This window comes from Taudactylus pleione, unplaced genomic scaffold, assembly GCF_031769625.1.
Source record: "Taudactylus pleione unplaced genomic scaffold, aTauple2 ptg000352l, whole genome shotgun sequence".
In the NCBI taxonomy this organism is placed as follows: Eukaryota; Metazoa; Chordata; class Amphibia; order Anura; family Myobatrachidae; genus Taudactylus; species Taudactylus pleione.
In genome coordinates, this window is record NW_028284753.1 from 15408205 (window position 1) to 15425925 (window position 17721).

Consider the following 17721-nt stretch of genomic DNA (forward strand, 5'->3'; position numbering starts at 1 on the left):
ATGACCACAGTGTCTTTCACTGTCAGCCATTGCCCCCAGCACCATATATGCAGCCAGCCCAGCCCTGCAGCCAGTGACTCACTGGAGTCACTAAGAGCAGCACCAGTGGCAGAGATCCCGGGATGGGGATGTTCTATGTGCTGCTGCTGATTGGTTGTCCAGAGTGTCTTTCACTCTGTTAGCTACAGCCCCCAGCAGCATGCACAAACGCAGCAATGTGTGTAAACTGTGTATTGAAATGTCAGCATCACACACACACAGTAACTACAGCTGCCAGCACCCACACAGTTTTAAAACAAACAAACAAACAACCCCCCAAAAAAACTAATTGGAAACCATCTGAGAAACAACGGGGGAGAAATCTAGTGATGGTGAGGAAACATTGGATCCTCACCATTGCAGGGATAAACATCGAACATTGAAACTATCTGACCGATGTTTCCGATGAAACATGAAACGGTTCCCTAGCCACTTCCCAACCTTGTGTCGGTGACTGGGCGGCGCTTTCATAGTTCATACAGCATATACAGGAGATTACGAGACTATAGTATCACTGTTGAGAGTGTGTTATTATCATAGTTAGATTTTTCAGACTGAGCTAGCGCCGGGGAATATTTGATTTAACGGCGCTTTGCAGGCCAGGAACATGTTTTGTTGGATTTTACAATTCTGCCCGGATTCCTAGCTGTTTCTTATAAGAATCCTAGTTCTAGAACAGCATGACTGCATAAGACTACAGTAAAAACTTATTGTGAAATAAGTGCCCAGAAGTGGGTGTTGCCGGTTCGATTTCCTGCACTAGGTGTCCCGGTTTTCTTTGTTGGTAAATTATCCGCATTTCATAATGGCAATCCTGCGCCGTGTCATTATTTTTCTATTGCAAGTGACCTCTAAATTACTGCTGGCCTTTGTCCGCCTCTGGTCCACCTTCTCCCGGAGCCCTGCTTGCCCGGATCCTCCCCGCGATCCCCTGTTACTCACCCCGGCATCTGTGCTGGCAGAGAGGATCCGACGAGGAGAGGTGAGGCATGCTTTTATCAGTGATCTCAGTATTATACAGGTGGTGGCTGCCTGGGGCCATGGAATCATCAGATTGTCTTTTATTTATCAGGGGATCATGTAGAAGGTCAGGTTCACTTTTGGGACATTAGTGATAATGAGTCCAATATAAAGTGATATATTGAAAACACATAAATCTATTTGTAAAAGTTTTCATACTACACCATAACGTTGAGATGTTTTATACTTGTCAGGCACGTGATTGCCAGACATTTGCCTGTAATATGTCTTTAATGTGCTGAGTGTTTTGATCTTTGGTAAACTTTACTGAGAGGAAGTCTCATTTCTCATATTCTACTATTCTTCTCTGGGTGATTCTCTGTGTGAGGCCCAGGACAGTTACTGTACATACATTCAAGTACGTCACCTGTTTCTATACCACAATTTGAGTCCTGTGCATTACGTAGAATTTTCAAAAACTTCAAAAGGAACGGTTTACGTTAGTGAATTTTTTTCTGATGTATATTTTCTTCCAACAAAGTATTTAAGACTTGGGGGTGTATGTACTAATAATGATGGAACTGCAGCGATTATTTATCCATATCGCAGGGGATATTTACATTTTTAATAAAAAATATCCCTGCTATGTACACAGGGGAACTCGCAGGGACATCGGTCGCGGGTAACCGCTGTCCCTGCGAGTTACATAGGGGTCAGATCATAGTCCCATTGATGATAATGGGGACTGCGATCTGAAGTGCTAATTAGCACTTTGCAGGAGATTTCTGTGTATTGTGCTTTTAGTATATAACTACAATACATTGCAGTTTCTGCATAAATTTATGTAAAAATCTGCTTGATACATAGGCCCCTCGGACACTAGAAAAAAAAATAATTGTGGCGTAGAAACGGTTCACGTACTTGAATTGTAGATGTTCTGTGCGTCACACAGAGTATCACTCTTCTGTTAATAGTAAAAAAAAAAATGCTATGACGGAACACAAATTTTTATAGTTGCTTTTTTTTGTAGGCATCTTGTATTTTAAATGTAGTGGCCATTTAATGCTAACATTGATGTCACTTGACATAACTAAGCAAATAATTATATATTGAATATAGGTTACCCGAGATAGAGTCCAAAACTAGATAGTGGTAAACTATATAGGTGCTACTTGTAAGGAGCACTCAAGTGTAACGCTATCTGTCTGTCACTGCAGAAAAGATTTATTATTATTATCGTTTATTTATATGGCGCCACAAGTGTTCCGCAGCGCCTTACAAAGTACATAAACAAATAATTTGACAACGGACTTACAGTAAAAAATAGGACAAGGACATGGATAATGTACATTGATACATAAGTGACCATAACACCAAGATATGCAACAGAGCTTAAGCAACCAAGTGTTAGGTGCCCTGGTGGGGGGTAAGAAGTAGGTGAAAGTAAAGTAAGGAGAAGCACAAGAGGGTAGAGGGCCCTGCTCGTAAGAGCTTACATTCTTAATGCCGTAACAGCTGAGTCCCAACATGCAGTGGAGTATGGCCCTGATTCAGAGCCGGATTCTCTGAAAGAGCGCTCGCTCTGAATCAGGGCGTTTTTTTTTTTTTGTTTGGAGCGGCCAGGAGGCACAACGCGGACGTGATCGATCGTAACGATGAGTCGTGCATATCGTGTGTTGTTTTTGTAGGTGTACAATGCTGATTCGCGTCCCCGCCGTCGTATAGCTGGATCGTAGATCTTACGGTAAAACCGTAAGATTTAGACCTATTGTGTACGATGTGATACACATCGTATGCTGTTTGTCACATTGTACTTGATACAGATGCATGTAGCATGGACCAGAAGATCCGTGCTACATGCATCTGTGTCATTGACACAGAGCACGGACGGGTCAGTGAGGCCCGTCTGTGCTGCTGTGTATTTCAATGACACAGATGCACGAACGGACCAGGAGATCTGTGCTACTTGCATCTGTGTCATTGACACAGAGCTTGGACAGGTCAGTGAGACCCATCTGTGCTTCTGTGTATTTCGATGACACAAATGCACGCATGGACCAGGAGATCGGTGGTACTTGCATCTGTGTCATTGACACAGAGCTTGGACGGGTCATTGAGACCTGTCTGTACTTCTGTGTATTTCAATGACACAGATGCACACACGGACCAGGAGATCCGTGCTACTTGCATCTGTATCATTGACACAGAGCACGGACGGGTCAGTGAGACCGAACTGTGCTGCTGCGGTAAAAAAAAATGCTGTGTATAAAAAAATAAAAAAATGGCATGCCCCCCCCCCCCCCCCCCAAAAGAGCAACCCAGACCCTGGGGCTTTTAGTGACCCAGTGCTGGGTGTACTTAAATACAGGGGACAAACGACATAGGGGTCCCACTGTACTTAAGCACATCCAGCATCGGGCTAGTCAGAACCAGCCCTGTTTGCCAAAATATGGGGACAAACTACGTACTTTGCGCAACCAGCACTGTGCTCTGATCCGGTCCTGGTTCTGGAAATGTAGGAGGAAAAAATTGAGTAGGGTCCCCCCTGTATTATCCAGAACCAGCACCAGACTTTTTCTAGGCGGGGCTAATGCCACAGCCAGGGGAGCCCTTTCACCGGGCCACCAGGCCGAAGCAGTAACCCTGACCGCTAGTCAGCCCAGGCCGGGGATCCCAGGGGAGCTGGGGACCCCCCCAATAAAAAGATCCCCCCCTCCAGGGCACCCCAGGCCTAGGCTGATAGCCCGGGGCTATCCCCGGCACCCCTGGGCAGTGGGTGCCGGGTTGATTATGTAGTGTAGTGCATTTCAAATAGTTAAACATTTTGTCTTTATCTGTGGAACTGCAGGTCCCAGCAAGCCTCCCTCACATGCTGGTACATGGAGAACCACAAGTACCAGCATTCGGGGCATTACGGGGCCACTGGTACCTGTAGTTCCACTGCAAAAGCAATATTAAAATAAACACACACACCGTACACAGTATAAGTTTATTAAACATACATACAGTGGATCCCGTCCATGCTTCTTTGTCAGTGACATAGATGCATGTAGCACGGTTCTCTCTGGTCCGTGCTACATGCATCTGTGTCATATCGCACTCAATTTAATCATTATGCAAACCATTAGATCGTGCACGATAGATTGGGTGAACAATGTGCAGCTTTTGCTCACTTCAGCTGCCGGAGAGAATTCAAGGGCGATTGCATACGAGATCGCATCGTATGCAAATGGCTTAAGAGTACATTGTTAAGTGCACTTTGCCCAGTAGTCACCTCATCATGCTTAATTGAAGCCATACATGAGACCCAAGCATTTGTGTAGCAGGCAAACAAAGCATTTTTATTTAATGAATGAGGTGGCTGGACAGGAATATGTATGTAATGCCGGCTGTAGGGATGCTTCCTGTCAAAATACCGACAGCGGCATCCCGATGGTATCCCGTCAGGGGTCAGGTAAGTATACTTACCCTCCACCCTTCTCCCCCTAACCCTCCCCTCTTGTTGCCTAACCCTAACCCTCCCCTAACCCCCATAGTGCCCTGGCCTACACTTACTTCTAGTTGGTGGAGGTGTCTCACACATGTAGGCTAATGTGTAGCATCAAGGTGCAAGGGTGCAAAACAAGGTGCTTTTTTCTACCACTGAATGTGGTTTGTAAATTCCACAGTAAGATACAGTTTAGGTAAAACAAAACACACACATCCAATAGCAAGCATGCACTGGTCCTTCTCCCTATATACCCCGCCTCCAGCCACAGGCATTCAGTTTTTTTGTTTGGTGCGTGGCAAGTATCCAGACGAACCTGTTTAACAGCGGGACTGTCTAGGCAGTCACAGGCTTTTTCTTTTATGATTTACCTTAGTTTTTTTTTTTTTAACTTCTGAGTCGAGCAGTACTAAGCGCCGAATAGGACACAGATACTGCGACTCCATCTACCTCCGCTGATGCCGAAACACCAGTACCGCTATATGCCCTGGGGATTTCGTCGGGCCTCAGCTAACGGCGGCGCTGGGGTCCGGACTGCGATCGGATTCACGGAGATGGCAGATAAGAGATTCCTCATGAGGGGAATCGTGCGTGACGCAGTCCAGGCCTCCGGTGTAGGAGATGCACCAGAGGCGGCTGCTGTTGAAGGCCTCATGTAACGTGTACTCACTAAGACGGCCAGGGCCATATCGTCTGTCGCCCGGGGATGGGTAGTAGACGCACTAGAGCGCACTAGTTACCGTCTACTACTGTGAAACCAGCGTATCCGTGCCGTCAAAATCGCAGCTATGGGGAGATAGGCGGTCCCCCGGCAGCTCCTCCCCCGACCCGGACGTAACTTCCGGTTACGGGTTCCCGCCTCTGGGTTGCTACTTCTAACCACCTCGTGTGTGAGATGCTCGCAGTTTACAGTTGTGCGTACTGCTGCAGGCGGGTTGTCTCAGAGGTCTGGTCTGTGTCCCTGTATACCTCTCCTCTGGGTCTGGTATATAACACTCTATATCCTGCCAATACACCGGCGGGGCTGGTCAGTTGATTCAGAGTCAATTTGCAATAGCAATGTTTGTATTTATGCATTGTGACTTTCTTGCTAGCTGCTGTATATATACACTGTCTTTTGTTTTCAAAAACTGTCAGTTATATCTATCACTGTGTTTCTCCTCATCCCTCTGAAAAGGTGTGTGGGGTTCTTCATATGTGAAGTGGGTGATATTGCATTCATACTGTACACCTTATACCAATCACACATTTGTCATGTCTGAGGGTAAAGGTGAGAAGGGTGAGCCTCCGGTGCTCAAGTCATGTAAATCCTGTTGGCAGGCCTGTCTGAACAGGATTTTGTGCAAGATGGATTGTGTAGTGCCTGTTGTAAACAGCCACCTTTCCTATCTGATAAACCTGCACCTACACAAGAGCCCATCTTGGGTGGCGTTTTGGGGTTGCAGGTTTTGTCGCATATGGTATAGACTTCTGCTAGGACTACAAGGAGCCGGAGGATGGAGCGGAGCCGCGGTAGAGTGACTGGGAGCAGCCACAGCAGGATAAGGAAAAAGGTGACCTATATATGTATTTCCCGGGCCTATCACTTACTGTACATGCACTGTGCCTCCTTACTGTCCCCCTGTGTATGTACAGTTCTCCCTTCCTGTCCCCTGTGTATATACAGACCTCCCTCCCTGTCCTCCTGGGCATATACAGTCCTCCCTCCCTGTCCCCCTGTGCATATACAGTCCTCCCTCCCTGTCCCCCTGTGCATATACAGACCTCCCTCCCTGTCCCCCTGTGCATATACAGTCCTCTCTCCCTGCGCCCCTGTGCATATGCAGTCCTCCCTCCCTACTTCCATGTGTATATACAGTTCCCCCCTCCCTGCTCCCTGTGCATATACAGTCCCCCCTCCCTGTCCCCCTGTGCATATACAGACCTCCCTCCCTGTCCCCCTGTGCATATACAGACCTCCCTCCCTGTTCCCTGTGCATATACAGTCCCCCCTCCCTGTCCCCCTGTGCATATACAGTCCTCCAGTTCTCCCCCTCTGTCCCCCTGTGCATATACAGTCCCCCCTCCCTGTGCATATACAGTTCCCCCTCCCTGTCCCCCTGTGCATATACAGTCCCCCCTCCCTGTGCATATACAGTTCCCCCTCCCTGTCCCCCTGTGCATATACAGTCCCCCCTCCCTGTCCCCCTGTGCATATACAGTCCCCTCTCCCTGTCCCCCTGTGCATATACAGTCCCCTCTCCCTGTCCCCCTGTGCATATACAGTCCTCCCTCCCTGCCCCCTGTGCATATACAGTCCTCCCTCCCTGCCTACTGTGCATATACAGTCACCCCTCACTGCCCCCTGTGCATATACAGTCCTCCTTCCCTGCCCCCTGTGCATATACAGTACAGTCCCCCTCCCTGCCCTGTGCTATAACTTTTCATATGTTTTGACCATGGAAGATGGTCTGGCTCCTAAATTTTTTAGCTGGCTCCTAGTTTTTACAAAAATTTGTCGAGCCCTGATCTAGACATTGTCAATCTTTTAACTGTCTGTCTTTTATACCACACCCGAAATGTGTAACCTAGCATTGAAACAGACAGTTGATTCTGAGTTGCCCGCTGCTGTAACCGCTTTAGCATATTTTTCCGTAGTCGTGTCTGCGACTATATGCTAATATCAGTCCTTCCTCTGCTGTACGAATGTACTTCTGAATGTTCAAGGACTTTAGAATCTGTAGTACTACTTATTGCATCTTTAAACGCCACATCTAAATTTACACCAGCCCTATGCTAGTTGCGATTCTCCGTCTGAGTATTGCCTCCAATGTGAGTGTATGCAAAACACTTCAACACACCCACGACACTCCCATAACACACCCATAAGACATGCGTCTGACTATCCACCTCCCTGTCACTGCCAACTAACGCCCAATACATTTTCCATACAGTTCTCCATGAGTACATCTGAAATCGCAACTGTGACTCTGGCCCTGATTCAGAGCCGGACGCTCTGACAGAGCGTTCGCTCTGAATCAGGGCCGTCCTTCTTGATTTTTAGAGTGGCCTCCTGGCCGCTCGTATACCTGTGGGTGACCACCCACAGCTATAGCGAGTGGCCAGGAAGATGGTTGCGATGGTTAAGACCATCGCGACCATTGGGCTTGCGACGAGACCCTTGTGGTAGAGTCTCGTTGCCGCAAGTGCCCTAGAGTGCTTTCGGCTCAAACAGTGATGTCAGTGGGGCCGGCCCCAGACGGTAGGCGTTCCCATGGGAACGCCTCCGTCTGGGCAGTCACGCCCCGGCCCACCCACCAAAGGGGGCGTGCTGTCACTCAACATCGACAGCACGCCCTCTTTGGTACGAGACCCGAAGCGATGGTTTGCCCGTCGCTATCCGGGTCTCGCGCATGCGCACAACGGACCCGGCTCCGTCATGCGCATGCGCACTGGACCACCATCGACCCGCTTGCGAGCGGGTCTGAATCAGGCCTTCTGTACGAACACAATCGGAATGCATGCACAGTGCTAATTAGACACATGCACAGTAAAAAAGAAAATCGCTAGTGTGTGTTATGTGGTAGACTATTATTCCCCCCCCCCCTCCCCAGCCACTGGGGCAGAGACTAATGCTGGCCATACACTAGTACAACCAGCATAAGATAAGATTCATCTTATGATTTCCCTTGAACTCCCCAGCAGCTCCCTGGCAGTCCCGGTCACACGATTGACACACAATGTACATACGATCTCGCGATACAATCTATCTGCAGTTTAGGAGGGAAGGTCATTGAAAGAACACACACTTCTTCAAAATGTAACTGAAATCACACCGGTCAGACGCACGATACATCGCATGCACAAATACACAGCACGATCTGCATACAATAACGATGGATATGATGGTCTGCACATCTGATCATAACATACGTTTTAAGAGCTGTGGGAGCGCGCATCAGATTGCATCCTACCTACAAAAAAAAAATACACGATTTCCACATGATTCATTGTATGATGCGTTGAAAATCGGGCAATCGGCCTGAAATCGCACTAGTGTATGGCCAACTTTATTGTCTCCTTGTTTGTAATTTTCATCTGGAGCTCAGAAATTTGTTTGTTTTTAGCATCTATTTTCTTGTCTTTGGTCTTAAGACAAGAATACAATTTGTTAAATTGTTTTTGGATTTTATTTAGTTTCTGGATTGTTCTTTTTGCAGTATTCAAATCATTTTCCAGATCCTGTGCTGTTCTTTTCTGTTCTGGCATCAACACTACTAGCCTCTCTGTCTCTGATCTTGCTTTCATCCATTATTAGTGATCTGCTCTGGATATTTGCTCATTACTGAGTCCTTCCTTGGTATCATCACCTGTTATCCTGTTTTCCTGACGACGCTGTTCGGCAGGGGTTCAGGGGGCGGATTTATCTCAGGAGGGTCTGTGCGGGCGGTGCCAGCTGATACCTGGTCCCTCTAAACCCCCGGTGGCGCAGGATCCTCCTTGGGCGATGTTTACACGATCGCTTGCGGTCCCTTCTAGGGCGTTACCCCAGCCTACCATCCCCCGTTCCCCGGGTGTTACGCGTCTGGTGCAGTGTCCTTCCGGGTCTCAGACTGTGGGTCCTTTTGCGGGATTGCCTGTATACGTGCAATCTCCCACGGTGACGTACCTCAAACGGTACCCCCTCCCTGGATGGATGTCCTCTCCAGCTCTGTTCAGAGCCTGGCGGCTTCGTCATCAGCAAGAGATTCCAACCGCAGAAGCGGTTGGCTTCCAACTATCCTTTTCCTGGGGCTCATTGCAGGAAATGGGAAACTCCGCCTGCGGTGGATTCCCATGTCACCCGCTTAATTAAAAGCGCTACGTTGTCTTTGCCGTCGATCTCCTCCCTGAAAGATCCCACGGACAGGAAATTGGAGACTTGTTTAAAGTCTATCTACTCTCTCTCGGGGGCTGTGGCCCGTCCGTCCATGGCCATCTCTTGGGTGGCTAAGGCCATCGAGAGGTGGGCCAACGCTTTGGAGGATACCTTTGCGGATCATGCTCCGGAGATCCAGAGAGCGTTGATAGGACAAATGAGGGATGCGGCTTCCTACATTGGGGAAGCATCGTTGGATGCAAGCCTGCTGACCTCTAGGGTGTCGGCTGCAGCTGTGTCGGCACGTCAGTCCTTGTGGCTGCGGTCTTGGAGAGCTGATGCAGACTCCAAAAAGGACCTGGAGGCCTTACCTTTTAATGGAGAGTTGCTTTTTGGTCCAGACTTGGACAAAATAGTGGATACTCTAGCTAAGTCTAAATCAGCCTTCCTCCCTTCGGCTTCTGCACCTACCAAGGTACGGAGCTCTGCCTTTCGGTCCTTTCGGGTTCAGGGCAAGGCCAAAGGTCAGCCCTTCCCTGGGCAGTCGGCGACCAAGGCCGCTTCTAAGCCAAAGAAGCAGGCTTGGAGTGCCAGGTGCCCTTCTTCCAAGCAGGAAGATAAGTCTTCTGCCTGATGGGACGGGCCTCCCTCTGCGGGACCCCAGAGTGGGAGGCCGACTTCTTCTATTTGCCCAGTGCTGGCACAATACCACCATGGATGCCTGGGTTCGAGAAGTGGTCTCCCAGGGGTACGCCTTGTCTTTTCGGCACAGACCGCCCCACCAGTTTTTCTGCACGAGTCCTTCTCAGGACAAGACCAAGGCTTTACAGATTCAGGAGGCTATAGAGTCCTTGCTGAAAGCAGGGGTCATTTGTTCCCGTTCCTCAATCACAACGAGGGACGGGGTACTATTCTACTCTGTTTCTGGTGCAGAAACCCAATGGTTCTCATCGCCCTATCCTCAATTTGAAGTATCTGAACAAATTCCTCAGTTCCCAAATTCAGGATGGAAACGTTACGTTCCATCATTCTGGCGATGGAACCTGGGGATTACAAGGACGCCTACCTCCATGTTCCGATAGCACCTTCGCACCAGCGGTATCTGAGGTTCGCTATCCTTCAGCATCATTATCAGTTCCGGGCGCTACCCTTGGCCTCTCCACAACACCGAGAGTATTCACAAAGGTTATGGCAGTCATGGCCGCACATCTTCGGAACCAGAATGTACGGCTGCTGCCGTATCTGGACGACCTCCTGTTGCTGGCGAGCTCCCCGGAGGTACTACTTCAACATCTCCACCTGAAGATCGCTGGCCTGCAAGCGCACGGGTGGTTGATAAATTGGAGAAAGTCCTCCCTGATTCCATCACAACGGATGGTTCATTTGGGAGCCCTGCTGGATTCTCGTCAGCAAAGGATCTTCCTGACTCCGGAGAAGGTCTCCTCCCTGCATCCGCGGATACGCAGTTGCCTGAGCAGTTGCCGCCTGTCGGTCCATTCGGCTATGAGAGTTCTGGGGTCCATGGTGTCGATATTCGACATGGTGGAATTTGCCCAGTTCCATTCCCGGCCCCTGCAGGGACTCATTATATCGGAATGGAACGGGTTACTTCACCGGATCCGCTCTCAGATGCTGGTGTTGTCCCCAGAGGTTCGGCAGTCTTTGGCTTGGTGGCTTCAGACAGCTCATCTGGTTGAGGGGCGCCCCTTTTGGATCCCGGACTGGGTCCTGCTCACGACGGATGCCAGTCTCCGGGGTTGGGGGGCAGTGACCGGCTCATTGTCACTTCAGGGTCGTTGGTCTGCGGAAGGAGCTCTTCTCCCCATCAACATCCTGGAACTGCGGGCAGTATACAGGGCCCTGCAGTCGTCCGGGCCCGCTCTTCACGGAAGGGCGGTTCAGGTGCAGTCCAACAACGCCACCACGGTGGCATATATCAACCACCAAGGAGGAACTCGCAGTCGGGCAGCGATGTCGGAGGTGTCTCGCATCCTTGCTTGGGCAGAGTGCCACATTCCAGCAATCTCGGCGGTCTTCATCCCCGGAGTCCTCAATTGGGAGGCGGACTTGCTCAGCCGTCACGACGTGTATCCCGGGGAATGGTCGCTTCACCCAGAGGTGTTTCAGCTACTCGTGGACAGATGGGGGCTGCCGGAGCTGGACTTGATGGCCTCCCGTCACAATCACAAGTTGCCCGTTTACGGGTCAAGGACAGGAGACGATATCCTCTGATATGCCTGCTTCCTCGGGTCCTGCGGAAATTCAAGCAGGACGGCGGCACACTCGTGCTGGTGGCTCCGGCGTGGCCCAGATGTCCTTGGTACTCCGATCTGAGGAGCCTCTCCATCGACGCTCCGTACCTTCTTCCTCAGTGTCGGGACCTATTGTCTCAGGGGCCCTGCCTTTACCCGGATCTGGGTCGGCTGTCTTTGACGGCGTGGCTCTTGAGACAGCCGTCTTTAGGTCTCGGGTTTTCTCCAGTTCGGTTATTGGTACCATGCTCAGGACACGCAAGCCTGCTTCCGCACGGATTTACCACAGGGTGTGGCGCACTTACTTTCAGTAGTGTGAGTTCAGAAGCTATGATCCTCAGGTGTTCCGAGTTTCTAGAATCTTGGAATTTCTTCAGTCAGGTTTGGACCTCTGCTTACGCCTTGCATCTCTGAAGGTTCATGTGTCCGCTTTGTCCGTGTGGTTCCAACAACGGATTGCTACACTGCCAGATGTTCACACCTTTTTCCAAGGTGTTCTCAGGATCCAGCCTCCCTTCGTGCCTCCTGTGGCTCCTTGGGACTTGGCGGTGGTGCTATAGGTCCTCCTTTTGAGCCTCTTGAGTCAGTGGACCTCAAGTGGCTGACGTTTTAAGACCGTTTTTCTCCTGGCAATTGCTTCTGCCAGGAGGGTGTCAGAATTGGGGGCGCTTTCCTGTCGCCCTCCTTTTCTGATTTTTCACCAGGACAGAGCGGTGCTCCGCACTCGTCCTGAGTTTTTACCTAAAGTGGTCTCGAAGTTCCACATCAATCAGGAACTTGTTGTGCCAGCTTTTCAATCACATGATCTTTCAGCTGGTGAGGCTTCCTTAGATGTAGTCCGGGCGCTTAGAATCTATGTGGACCGGACTGCTTCGGTTAGGAAGTCTGATTCATTGTTTGTCCTCTTTGGTTTTCACAAGAGGGGTTGGCCTGCCAACAAACAAACGTTAGCCCGTTGCCTTTGTTCCGTTATTTGTGAGGCTTATGCACAGGAGGGTTTACCTGTGCTGGCCTCTGTTAAGGCTCATTCCACTCGTTCTGTGGGTCCCTCTTAGGCTGCTAGGCGTGGCACCTCTGCTGTTCAGCTGTGTTAGGCGGCCACTTGGTCTTCAATTCAGACGTTTTTGAGGTTTTATGCGTTTGACACCTTCGCCTCTCAGGATGCATCCTTTGGGCGCCGGGTTCTCCTTTCAGCACAGGAGCGTCCCTGCCCTTAGTTGAACTGCTTTGGGACATCCCCAAGGTCAACCCTGTGGACCCCCTATGGACCCTTGAAGTAGAAAACAAGAGATATGTTAAGAACTTACCTTTTGTTATCTCTGTTTCTACGAAGTCCATAGGGTCCACAGGGCGCCCGCCCTGACACACCTGGCTTCATATGGGCTGTGTGGCTGGTCATCGGTTTTCCGTCTCCCATTTCTGTGAGTATGGTTTCTTGTGTGTTCCAGTCTTCCTTCTCTCTGTTTAGTCTCCTCCTCCGGCCTTGGCTGCTTACCAACTGAGGTGCCTGTGGCTCGGGGGCGGGGTATAGAGGAGGACGGACCCAAGTGCATCCTGGGAGCAGCAAAGCTTTATCTGCGTGGTGCCCGTGGATCCAGATCCAGCTATGCCCCAAGGTCAACCCTGTGGACCCTATGGACTTCGTAGAAACAGAGATAACAAAGGTAAGTTCTTACCATATCTCTTGTTGTTTCTGTGATTTCACCAGAGCCTTTAGTTGGGTGCCATCTTTGACCACTGTAGCGAACTCCACAGTGGATGCCTGCCCCTTAGTAGCATGCTGAAACATATTTTTAAATACTTTCTAGTATAAAATACTTTTTGTTTTGCTGAGCAAATTGGTACAATTTCAAGAGACAAATCTTTAAAACCTAGGATTGCCCCTGGATATTATTTGACAGTTGGCAACTGTGTAATGCTGGCCACACACATAGCGATATTTTACCCGATCTGGCCGATTCCGACACATTGAAACGACAGATCGTGTAAAATATGGCCAAATTGAGAGTAAATCGTGAGTCCCCACTCACGATCACGATGTGATGCGCGTCCCCTCTGGTCGCACATCGCAGTTTCAGATCTGCTGTGCAGAAGGGCAGATCTGACAATCTAGGACCCGATGCACTGTGAAAGTCTGGATGCAGGAGAGATCGTTTGAAGATTGGACACCAAATTGTGTGGAGATTGTGTGCTGAGCTGCTGGGGAGAGTTTCAAGGGAAATCGTACACATCGGCTCATCTTGAGCACATTGCTATGTCTGTGGCCAGCTTAACAGATCAAACAAACCCTCTTCTGCTCTGCACAAACCTCTTTGGTGCTGACAGAAAGTGTGTGGTTGTGAGCATTAACTTACGGGTCCCATATATATCAGCAATCACAAAAAAAGATTTCACAGATTCTCTTTTTTTCCCTGAGTTAACCATTCTGCAATCCACCTATAAGCGACTATACATTGGTGATATTTCTACTTCAGGGTCCTTAGGGTCCACAGGGCCTTTACCTTGGGTATAGGTAGGCTGGGCAACCAGTCCGGGCACCACACAGTTAACTTCTTTGAGCCTCCCAGGATGCAGCAGGCTCCCCTCCTATACCCCACCCCCCACCCGAGTCGGGTGTTCCACGCAAAGGGGGGCTGTTCACCTGAAGATTTCTAAGAGCTGTAATATGGACAGTGCGACGGACGTCCACATCACCGCTCTGCCGCCCCACCGGCGCCGAGACCCCAGTACTGATCTGGGGTTCTCGGAGGGCCTCCGGGGATTTTTCTTCTGACAGGGACCCCAGAGGACCCCTGACTGTGGCCGGGTCTACAGGGGACGGGTAAGTAATGGCGGACGTCCGCGGTGGGCGTCCGCCACTACACAGTCATTTTCACCCAGGGCTGGGGGCTCTCGGGGTGTCTCCTAAATGGGAGTCTCCTCCTCAGGTGGATTATCATGTGACACGTTTAGTGACTGCCTATGCTGTCCATGTCTTCTCTAAAGGATCCTACGGACCGCAAGGTGGAGATATGTCTAAAATCTATTGTCTTGCTGGAGGGGTTGCCAGACCTGCAATGGCAGTGTGCTGGGTGGCTAGGGCCATGGAAACATGGGCCGATGCCTTGGAAGCTTCGCTGTCTTCCGGGGCTACCAGCGAGCAGATCATTCTGATAGGCAACCTCAGGGATTTGGCTATTTATGTAAATGAGGCAGCATTGGATGTAAGTTTACTTCCAGGATGTCTACAGCAGCGGTGTCTGCACGACGTTCCTTGTGGCTCCGGTCTTGGAGAGCAGATGCGGATTCCAAGAGGGGCCTGGAATGTCTTCCGTACAATGGACAGGTACTGTTATGGCCGGCTCTGGATAAGATTGTGGACACGCTGGCAGCGGCAAAATCTGCATTCTTGCCTTCGGCTCCGTCCACCTCTGCGTCAGGGAAGTCGTCCTTTCGGTACTATCGGCCTCCGGGTAAGTCAAAGGCCCAATCCTTTCCGAGGTCATCAGGAAACAAGAAGCCCTCTAAGCCTAGGAAGCAGGCTTGGAGCACCAGACGTCCGACGACAAGCCTACAGCCTGACGGGGCGGGCCTCCTCTTGGGGGACCCCAAGGTGGGAGGCTGACTTCTTCAGTTCGCCCAGTGTTGGTGTTAGACCACCTCGGACATTTGGGTAAGGGAAGTGGTCTCTCGAGGGTATGCCTCCCCATCAATTTTTTTCCACGGACCTTCATTCAAATCCAGAGAGGGCTCTGGAAATTCACAAGATTGTACGATCCATGCTTCATGAGGGGGTTATTGTGCTGGTCCCGCTACTCCAGAGGGGGATGGGTTAATACTCCAATCTCTTCCTGGTGCAAAAACCGAATGGATCGTACAGGCCTATCCTCATGTTGAAGTCCCTAAAGATTTCGATGGAGACCCTGCGTTCCATTATTTTGGCTATGGAACCTGGGGACTTTATGGTGTCTCTGGACATCCAAGATGCCTACCTTCATGTCCCAATAGCGGTCTCTCATCAGTGCTTTCTCCGATTTGTGGTAGCAAGTCGGCATTATCAGTTTCAGGCTTTTACCGTTTGGCCTTTCTACAGTCCCGAGGGTGTTTACCAAGATCATGGCGGTAATGGCGGCACACCTGCGCCTGAGGGGGGGGTCCACCTCCTACCTTACCTGGACGATCTGCTACATCTTGCAGGGTCTCCAGAGGTATTTCAACAACACCTGCAACTAACTATGGATGTGTTGCAGAATCACGGATGGCTGATAAATTGGAAGAAGTCGTCTCTAAAACTGTCTAAGAGGATGCTGCATCTCGGAGCTCTGCTCGATACTCAGCAACAGCAAATCTTTCTGACGGAGGAAAAGATTTCAGTGTTGCAGGCAAGGATTCACACTTGTCTGCAGGATCGCAGAATCTCTATCCATTCTGCAATGAGGTTACTGGATGTCCATGGTGTCGACGTTCGACATGGTAGAATATGCCCAGTTTCACTCGAGACCTCTACAGAAACTGATCCTATCCAAATGGGACGGGATACCTCTTCGGCTAAAGGTTCAGACGCTGGTGCTGTCTCTGGAGGTACGTCTCTCATTGACCTGGTGGCTTCAGAAGTCCCATCTCCTCATGGGACGCCCCTTCTGGATACCGGATTGGATTCTCCTGACGACAGATGCCTGCCTCAGTGGGTGGGGCGCTGTGTCCACACGTGTTTCAGGGCCGGTGGACCTCAGGTGAGTCTGCTCTTCCGATCAACATCTTAGAACTTCGGACAGTTTTTCGGGCCTTACAACAAGCGAGACTGTTTCTACAGGGTCATCCTGTACAGATTCAGTCAGACAACACCACGACAGTGACTTATATAAATCATCAAGGAGGAACTCGAAGTCAGGCAGCAACCTATCGGCCATCTCAGCAATGTTTATTCCATGAGTACTCAACTGGGAAGCGGACTTCCTCAGCCATCACGACGTGCATCCAGGGGAATGGTCTCTTCACCAGGAAGTATTTCAGCTCCTAGTGGACAGGTGGGGACTTCCGGAAATAGACCTCATGGCATCCAGACACAATCGAAAGCTGCGGGTGTACGGCTCCCGAACAAGAGACACAGAAGCTCTCCTTGTAGACGCTCTGTCAGTACGATGGACCTTTCAGTTCGCGTACCTGTTTCCTCCGTTCTCCCTGCTTCCTCGCGTGTTGCGAAAGTTCAAGGAGGACAGGGCATGATTCTACTGGTGGCTCTGGCGTGGCCCAGACCTCACTGGTGCTACGATCTACGGAGTTTTTCCATAGGCACTCCGTGGCTACTTTCTCAGCGTTCTGACCTGTTGTCTCAGGGTCCGTGTCTTTACCCGGATCTGGGTCGGCTGTCTTTGACAGCGTGGCTCTTGAAACATCCCTCTTGAGGTCAAAGGGTTTTTCAAGCTCGGTGGTTGATACCATGCTCAGGGCTAGGAAGCCATCTTCGGCCAGGATTTACCACATGGTCTGGCACGCCTATTTTGCGTGTTGCCGACCTCATATGATCCTTTGGTGTTTCGTGTTTTTTCAAGAGTCCTCGCCTTTCTTCAGACAGGCTTGGATAAGGGTTTGCACCTTGCTTCTTTGAAGGTGCAGGTGTCTGCCTTGTCGGTGTGGTTTCAGTGTCGGATTGCTCCTCTGACTGATGTCCGCACCTTTATGCAAGAGGTTCTTCGCATTCAGCCTCCCTTTGTCCCTCCGGTGGCACCATGGGATTTGGCGGTGGTGCTGAAAGCTCTGCAGGGTCCCCCATTTGAACCACTGGGCTCAGTGGACCTCAAATGGCTTACAGCTAAAGTCGTTTTTCTTTTGGCTATTGCATCTGCCAGAAGAGTATCCGGTTTGGGGGCTCTTTCTTGTCGCCCCCCTTATTTGATTTTTCACCAGGATAGGGCGGTTCTTCGGACTCGCCCTGGTTTTCTCCCTAAGGTGGTATCCAGTTTCCACATTAATGAGGAGATCATTAATCCGGCCTTTCACTCTCCTGGTTTGTTGGCGGGTGAGGCCACGTTGGATGTGGTTCGCGCTCTTGCATTTATGTGGAGCGCACCTGTTCTTTCCGGAAATCGGATTGTTTGTTTGTGTTGTACGGTTTTCGCAAAAAAGGTTGGCCGGCCAATAAGCAAACTTTGGTCCGCTGGATTTGT

The 17721-nt window shown here is 50.2% G+C and overlaps 1 protein-coding gene across 1 annotated transcript in view; it reads left to right on the plus strand.

Annotated features, from left to right (window-relative positions):
- Positions 1–437: 437 nt before the first annotated feature.
- The window catches only part of FAAH2 (fatty acid amide hydrolase 2), a 57978-nt gene continuing 40694 nt past the window's right edge, over positions 438–17721 (plus strand). Inside the window, exon 1 of the mRNA XM_088444292.1 lies at positions 438–1021. Within this exon, the coding sequence (XP_088300418.1) occupies positions 845–1021 (177 nt within the window). The 5' untranslated portion in view covers positions 438–844. The remainder of the gene's footprint in view (positions 1022–17721) is intronic.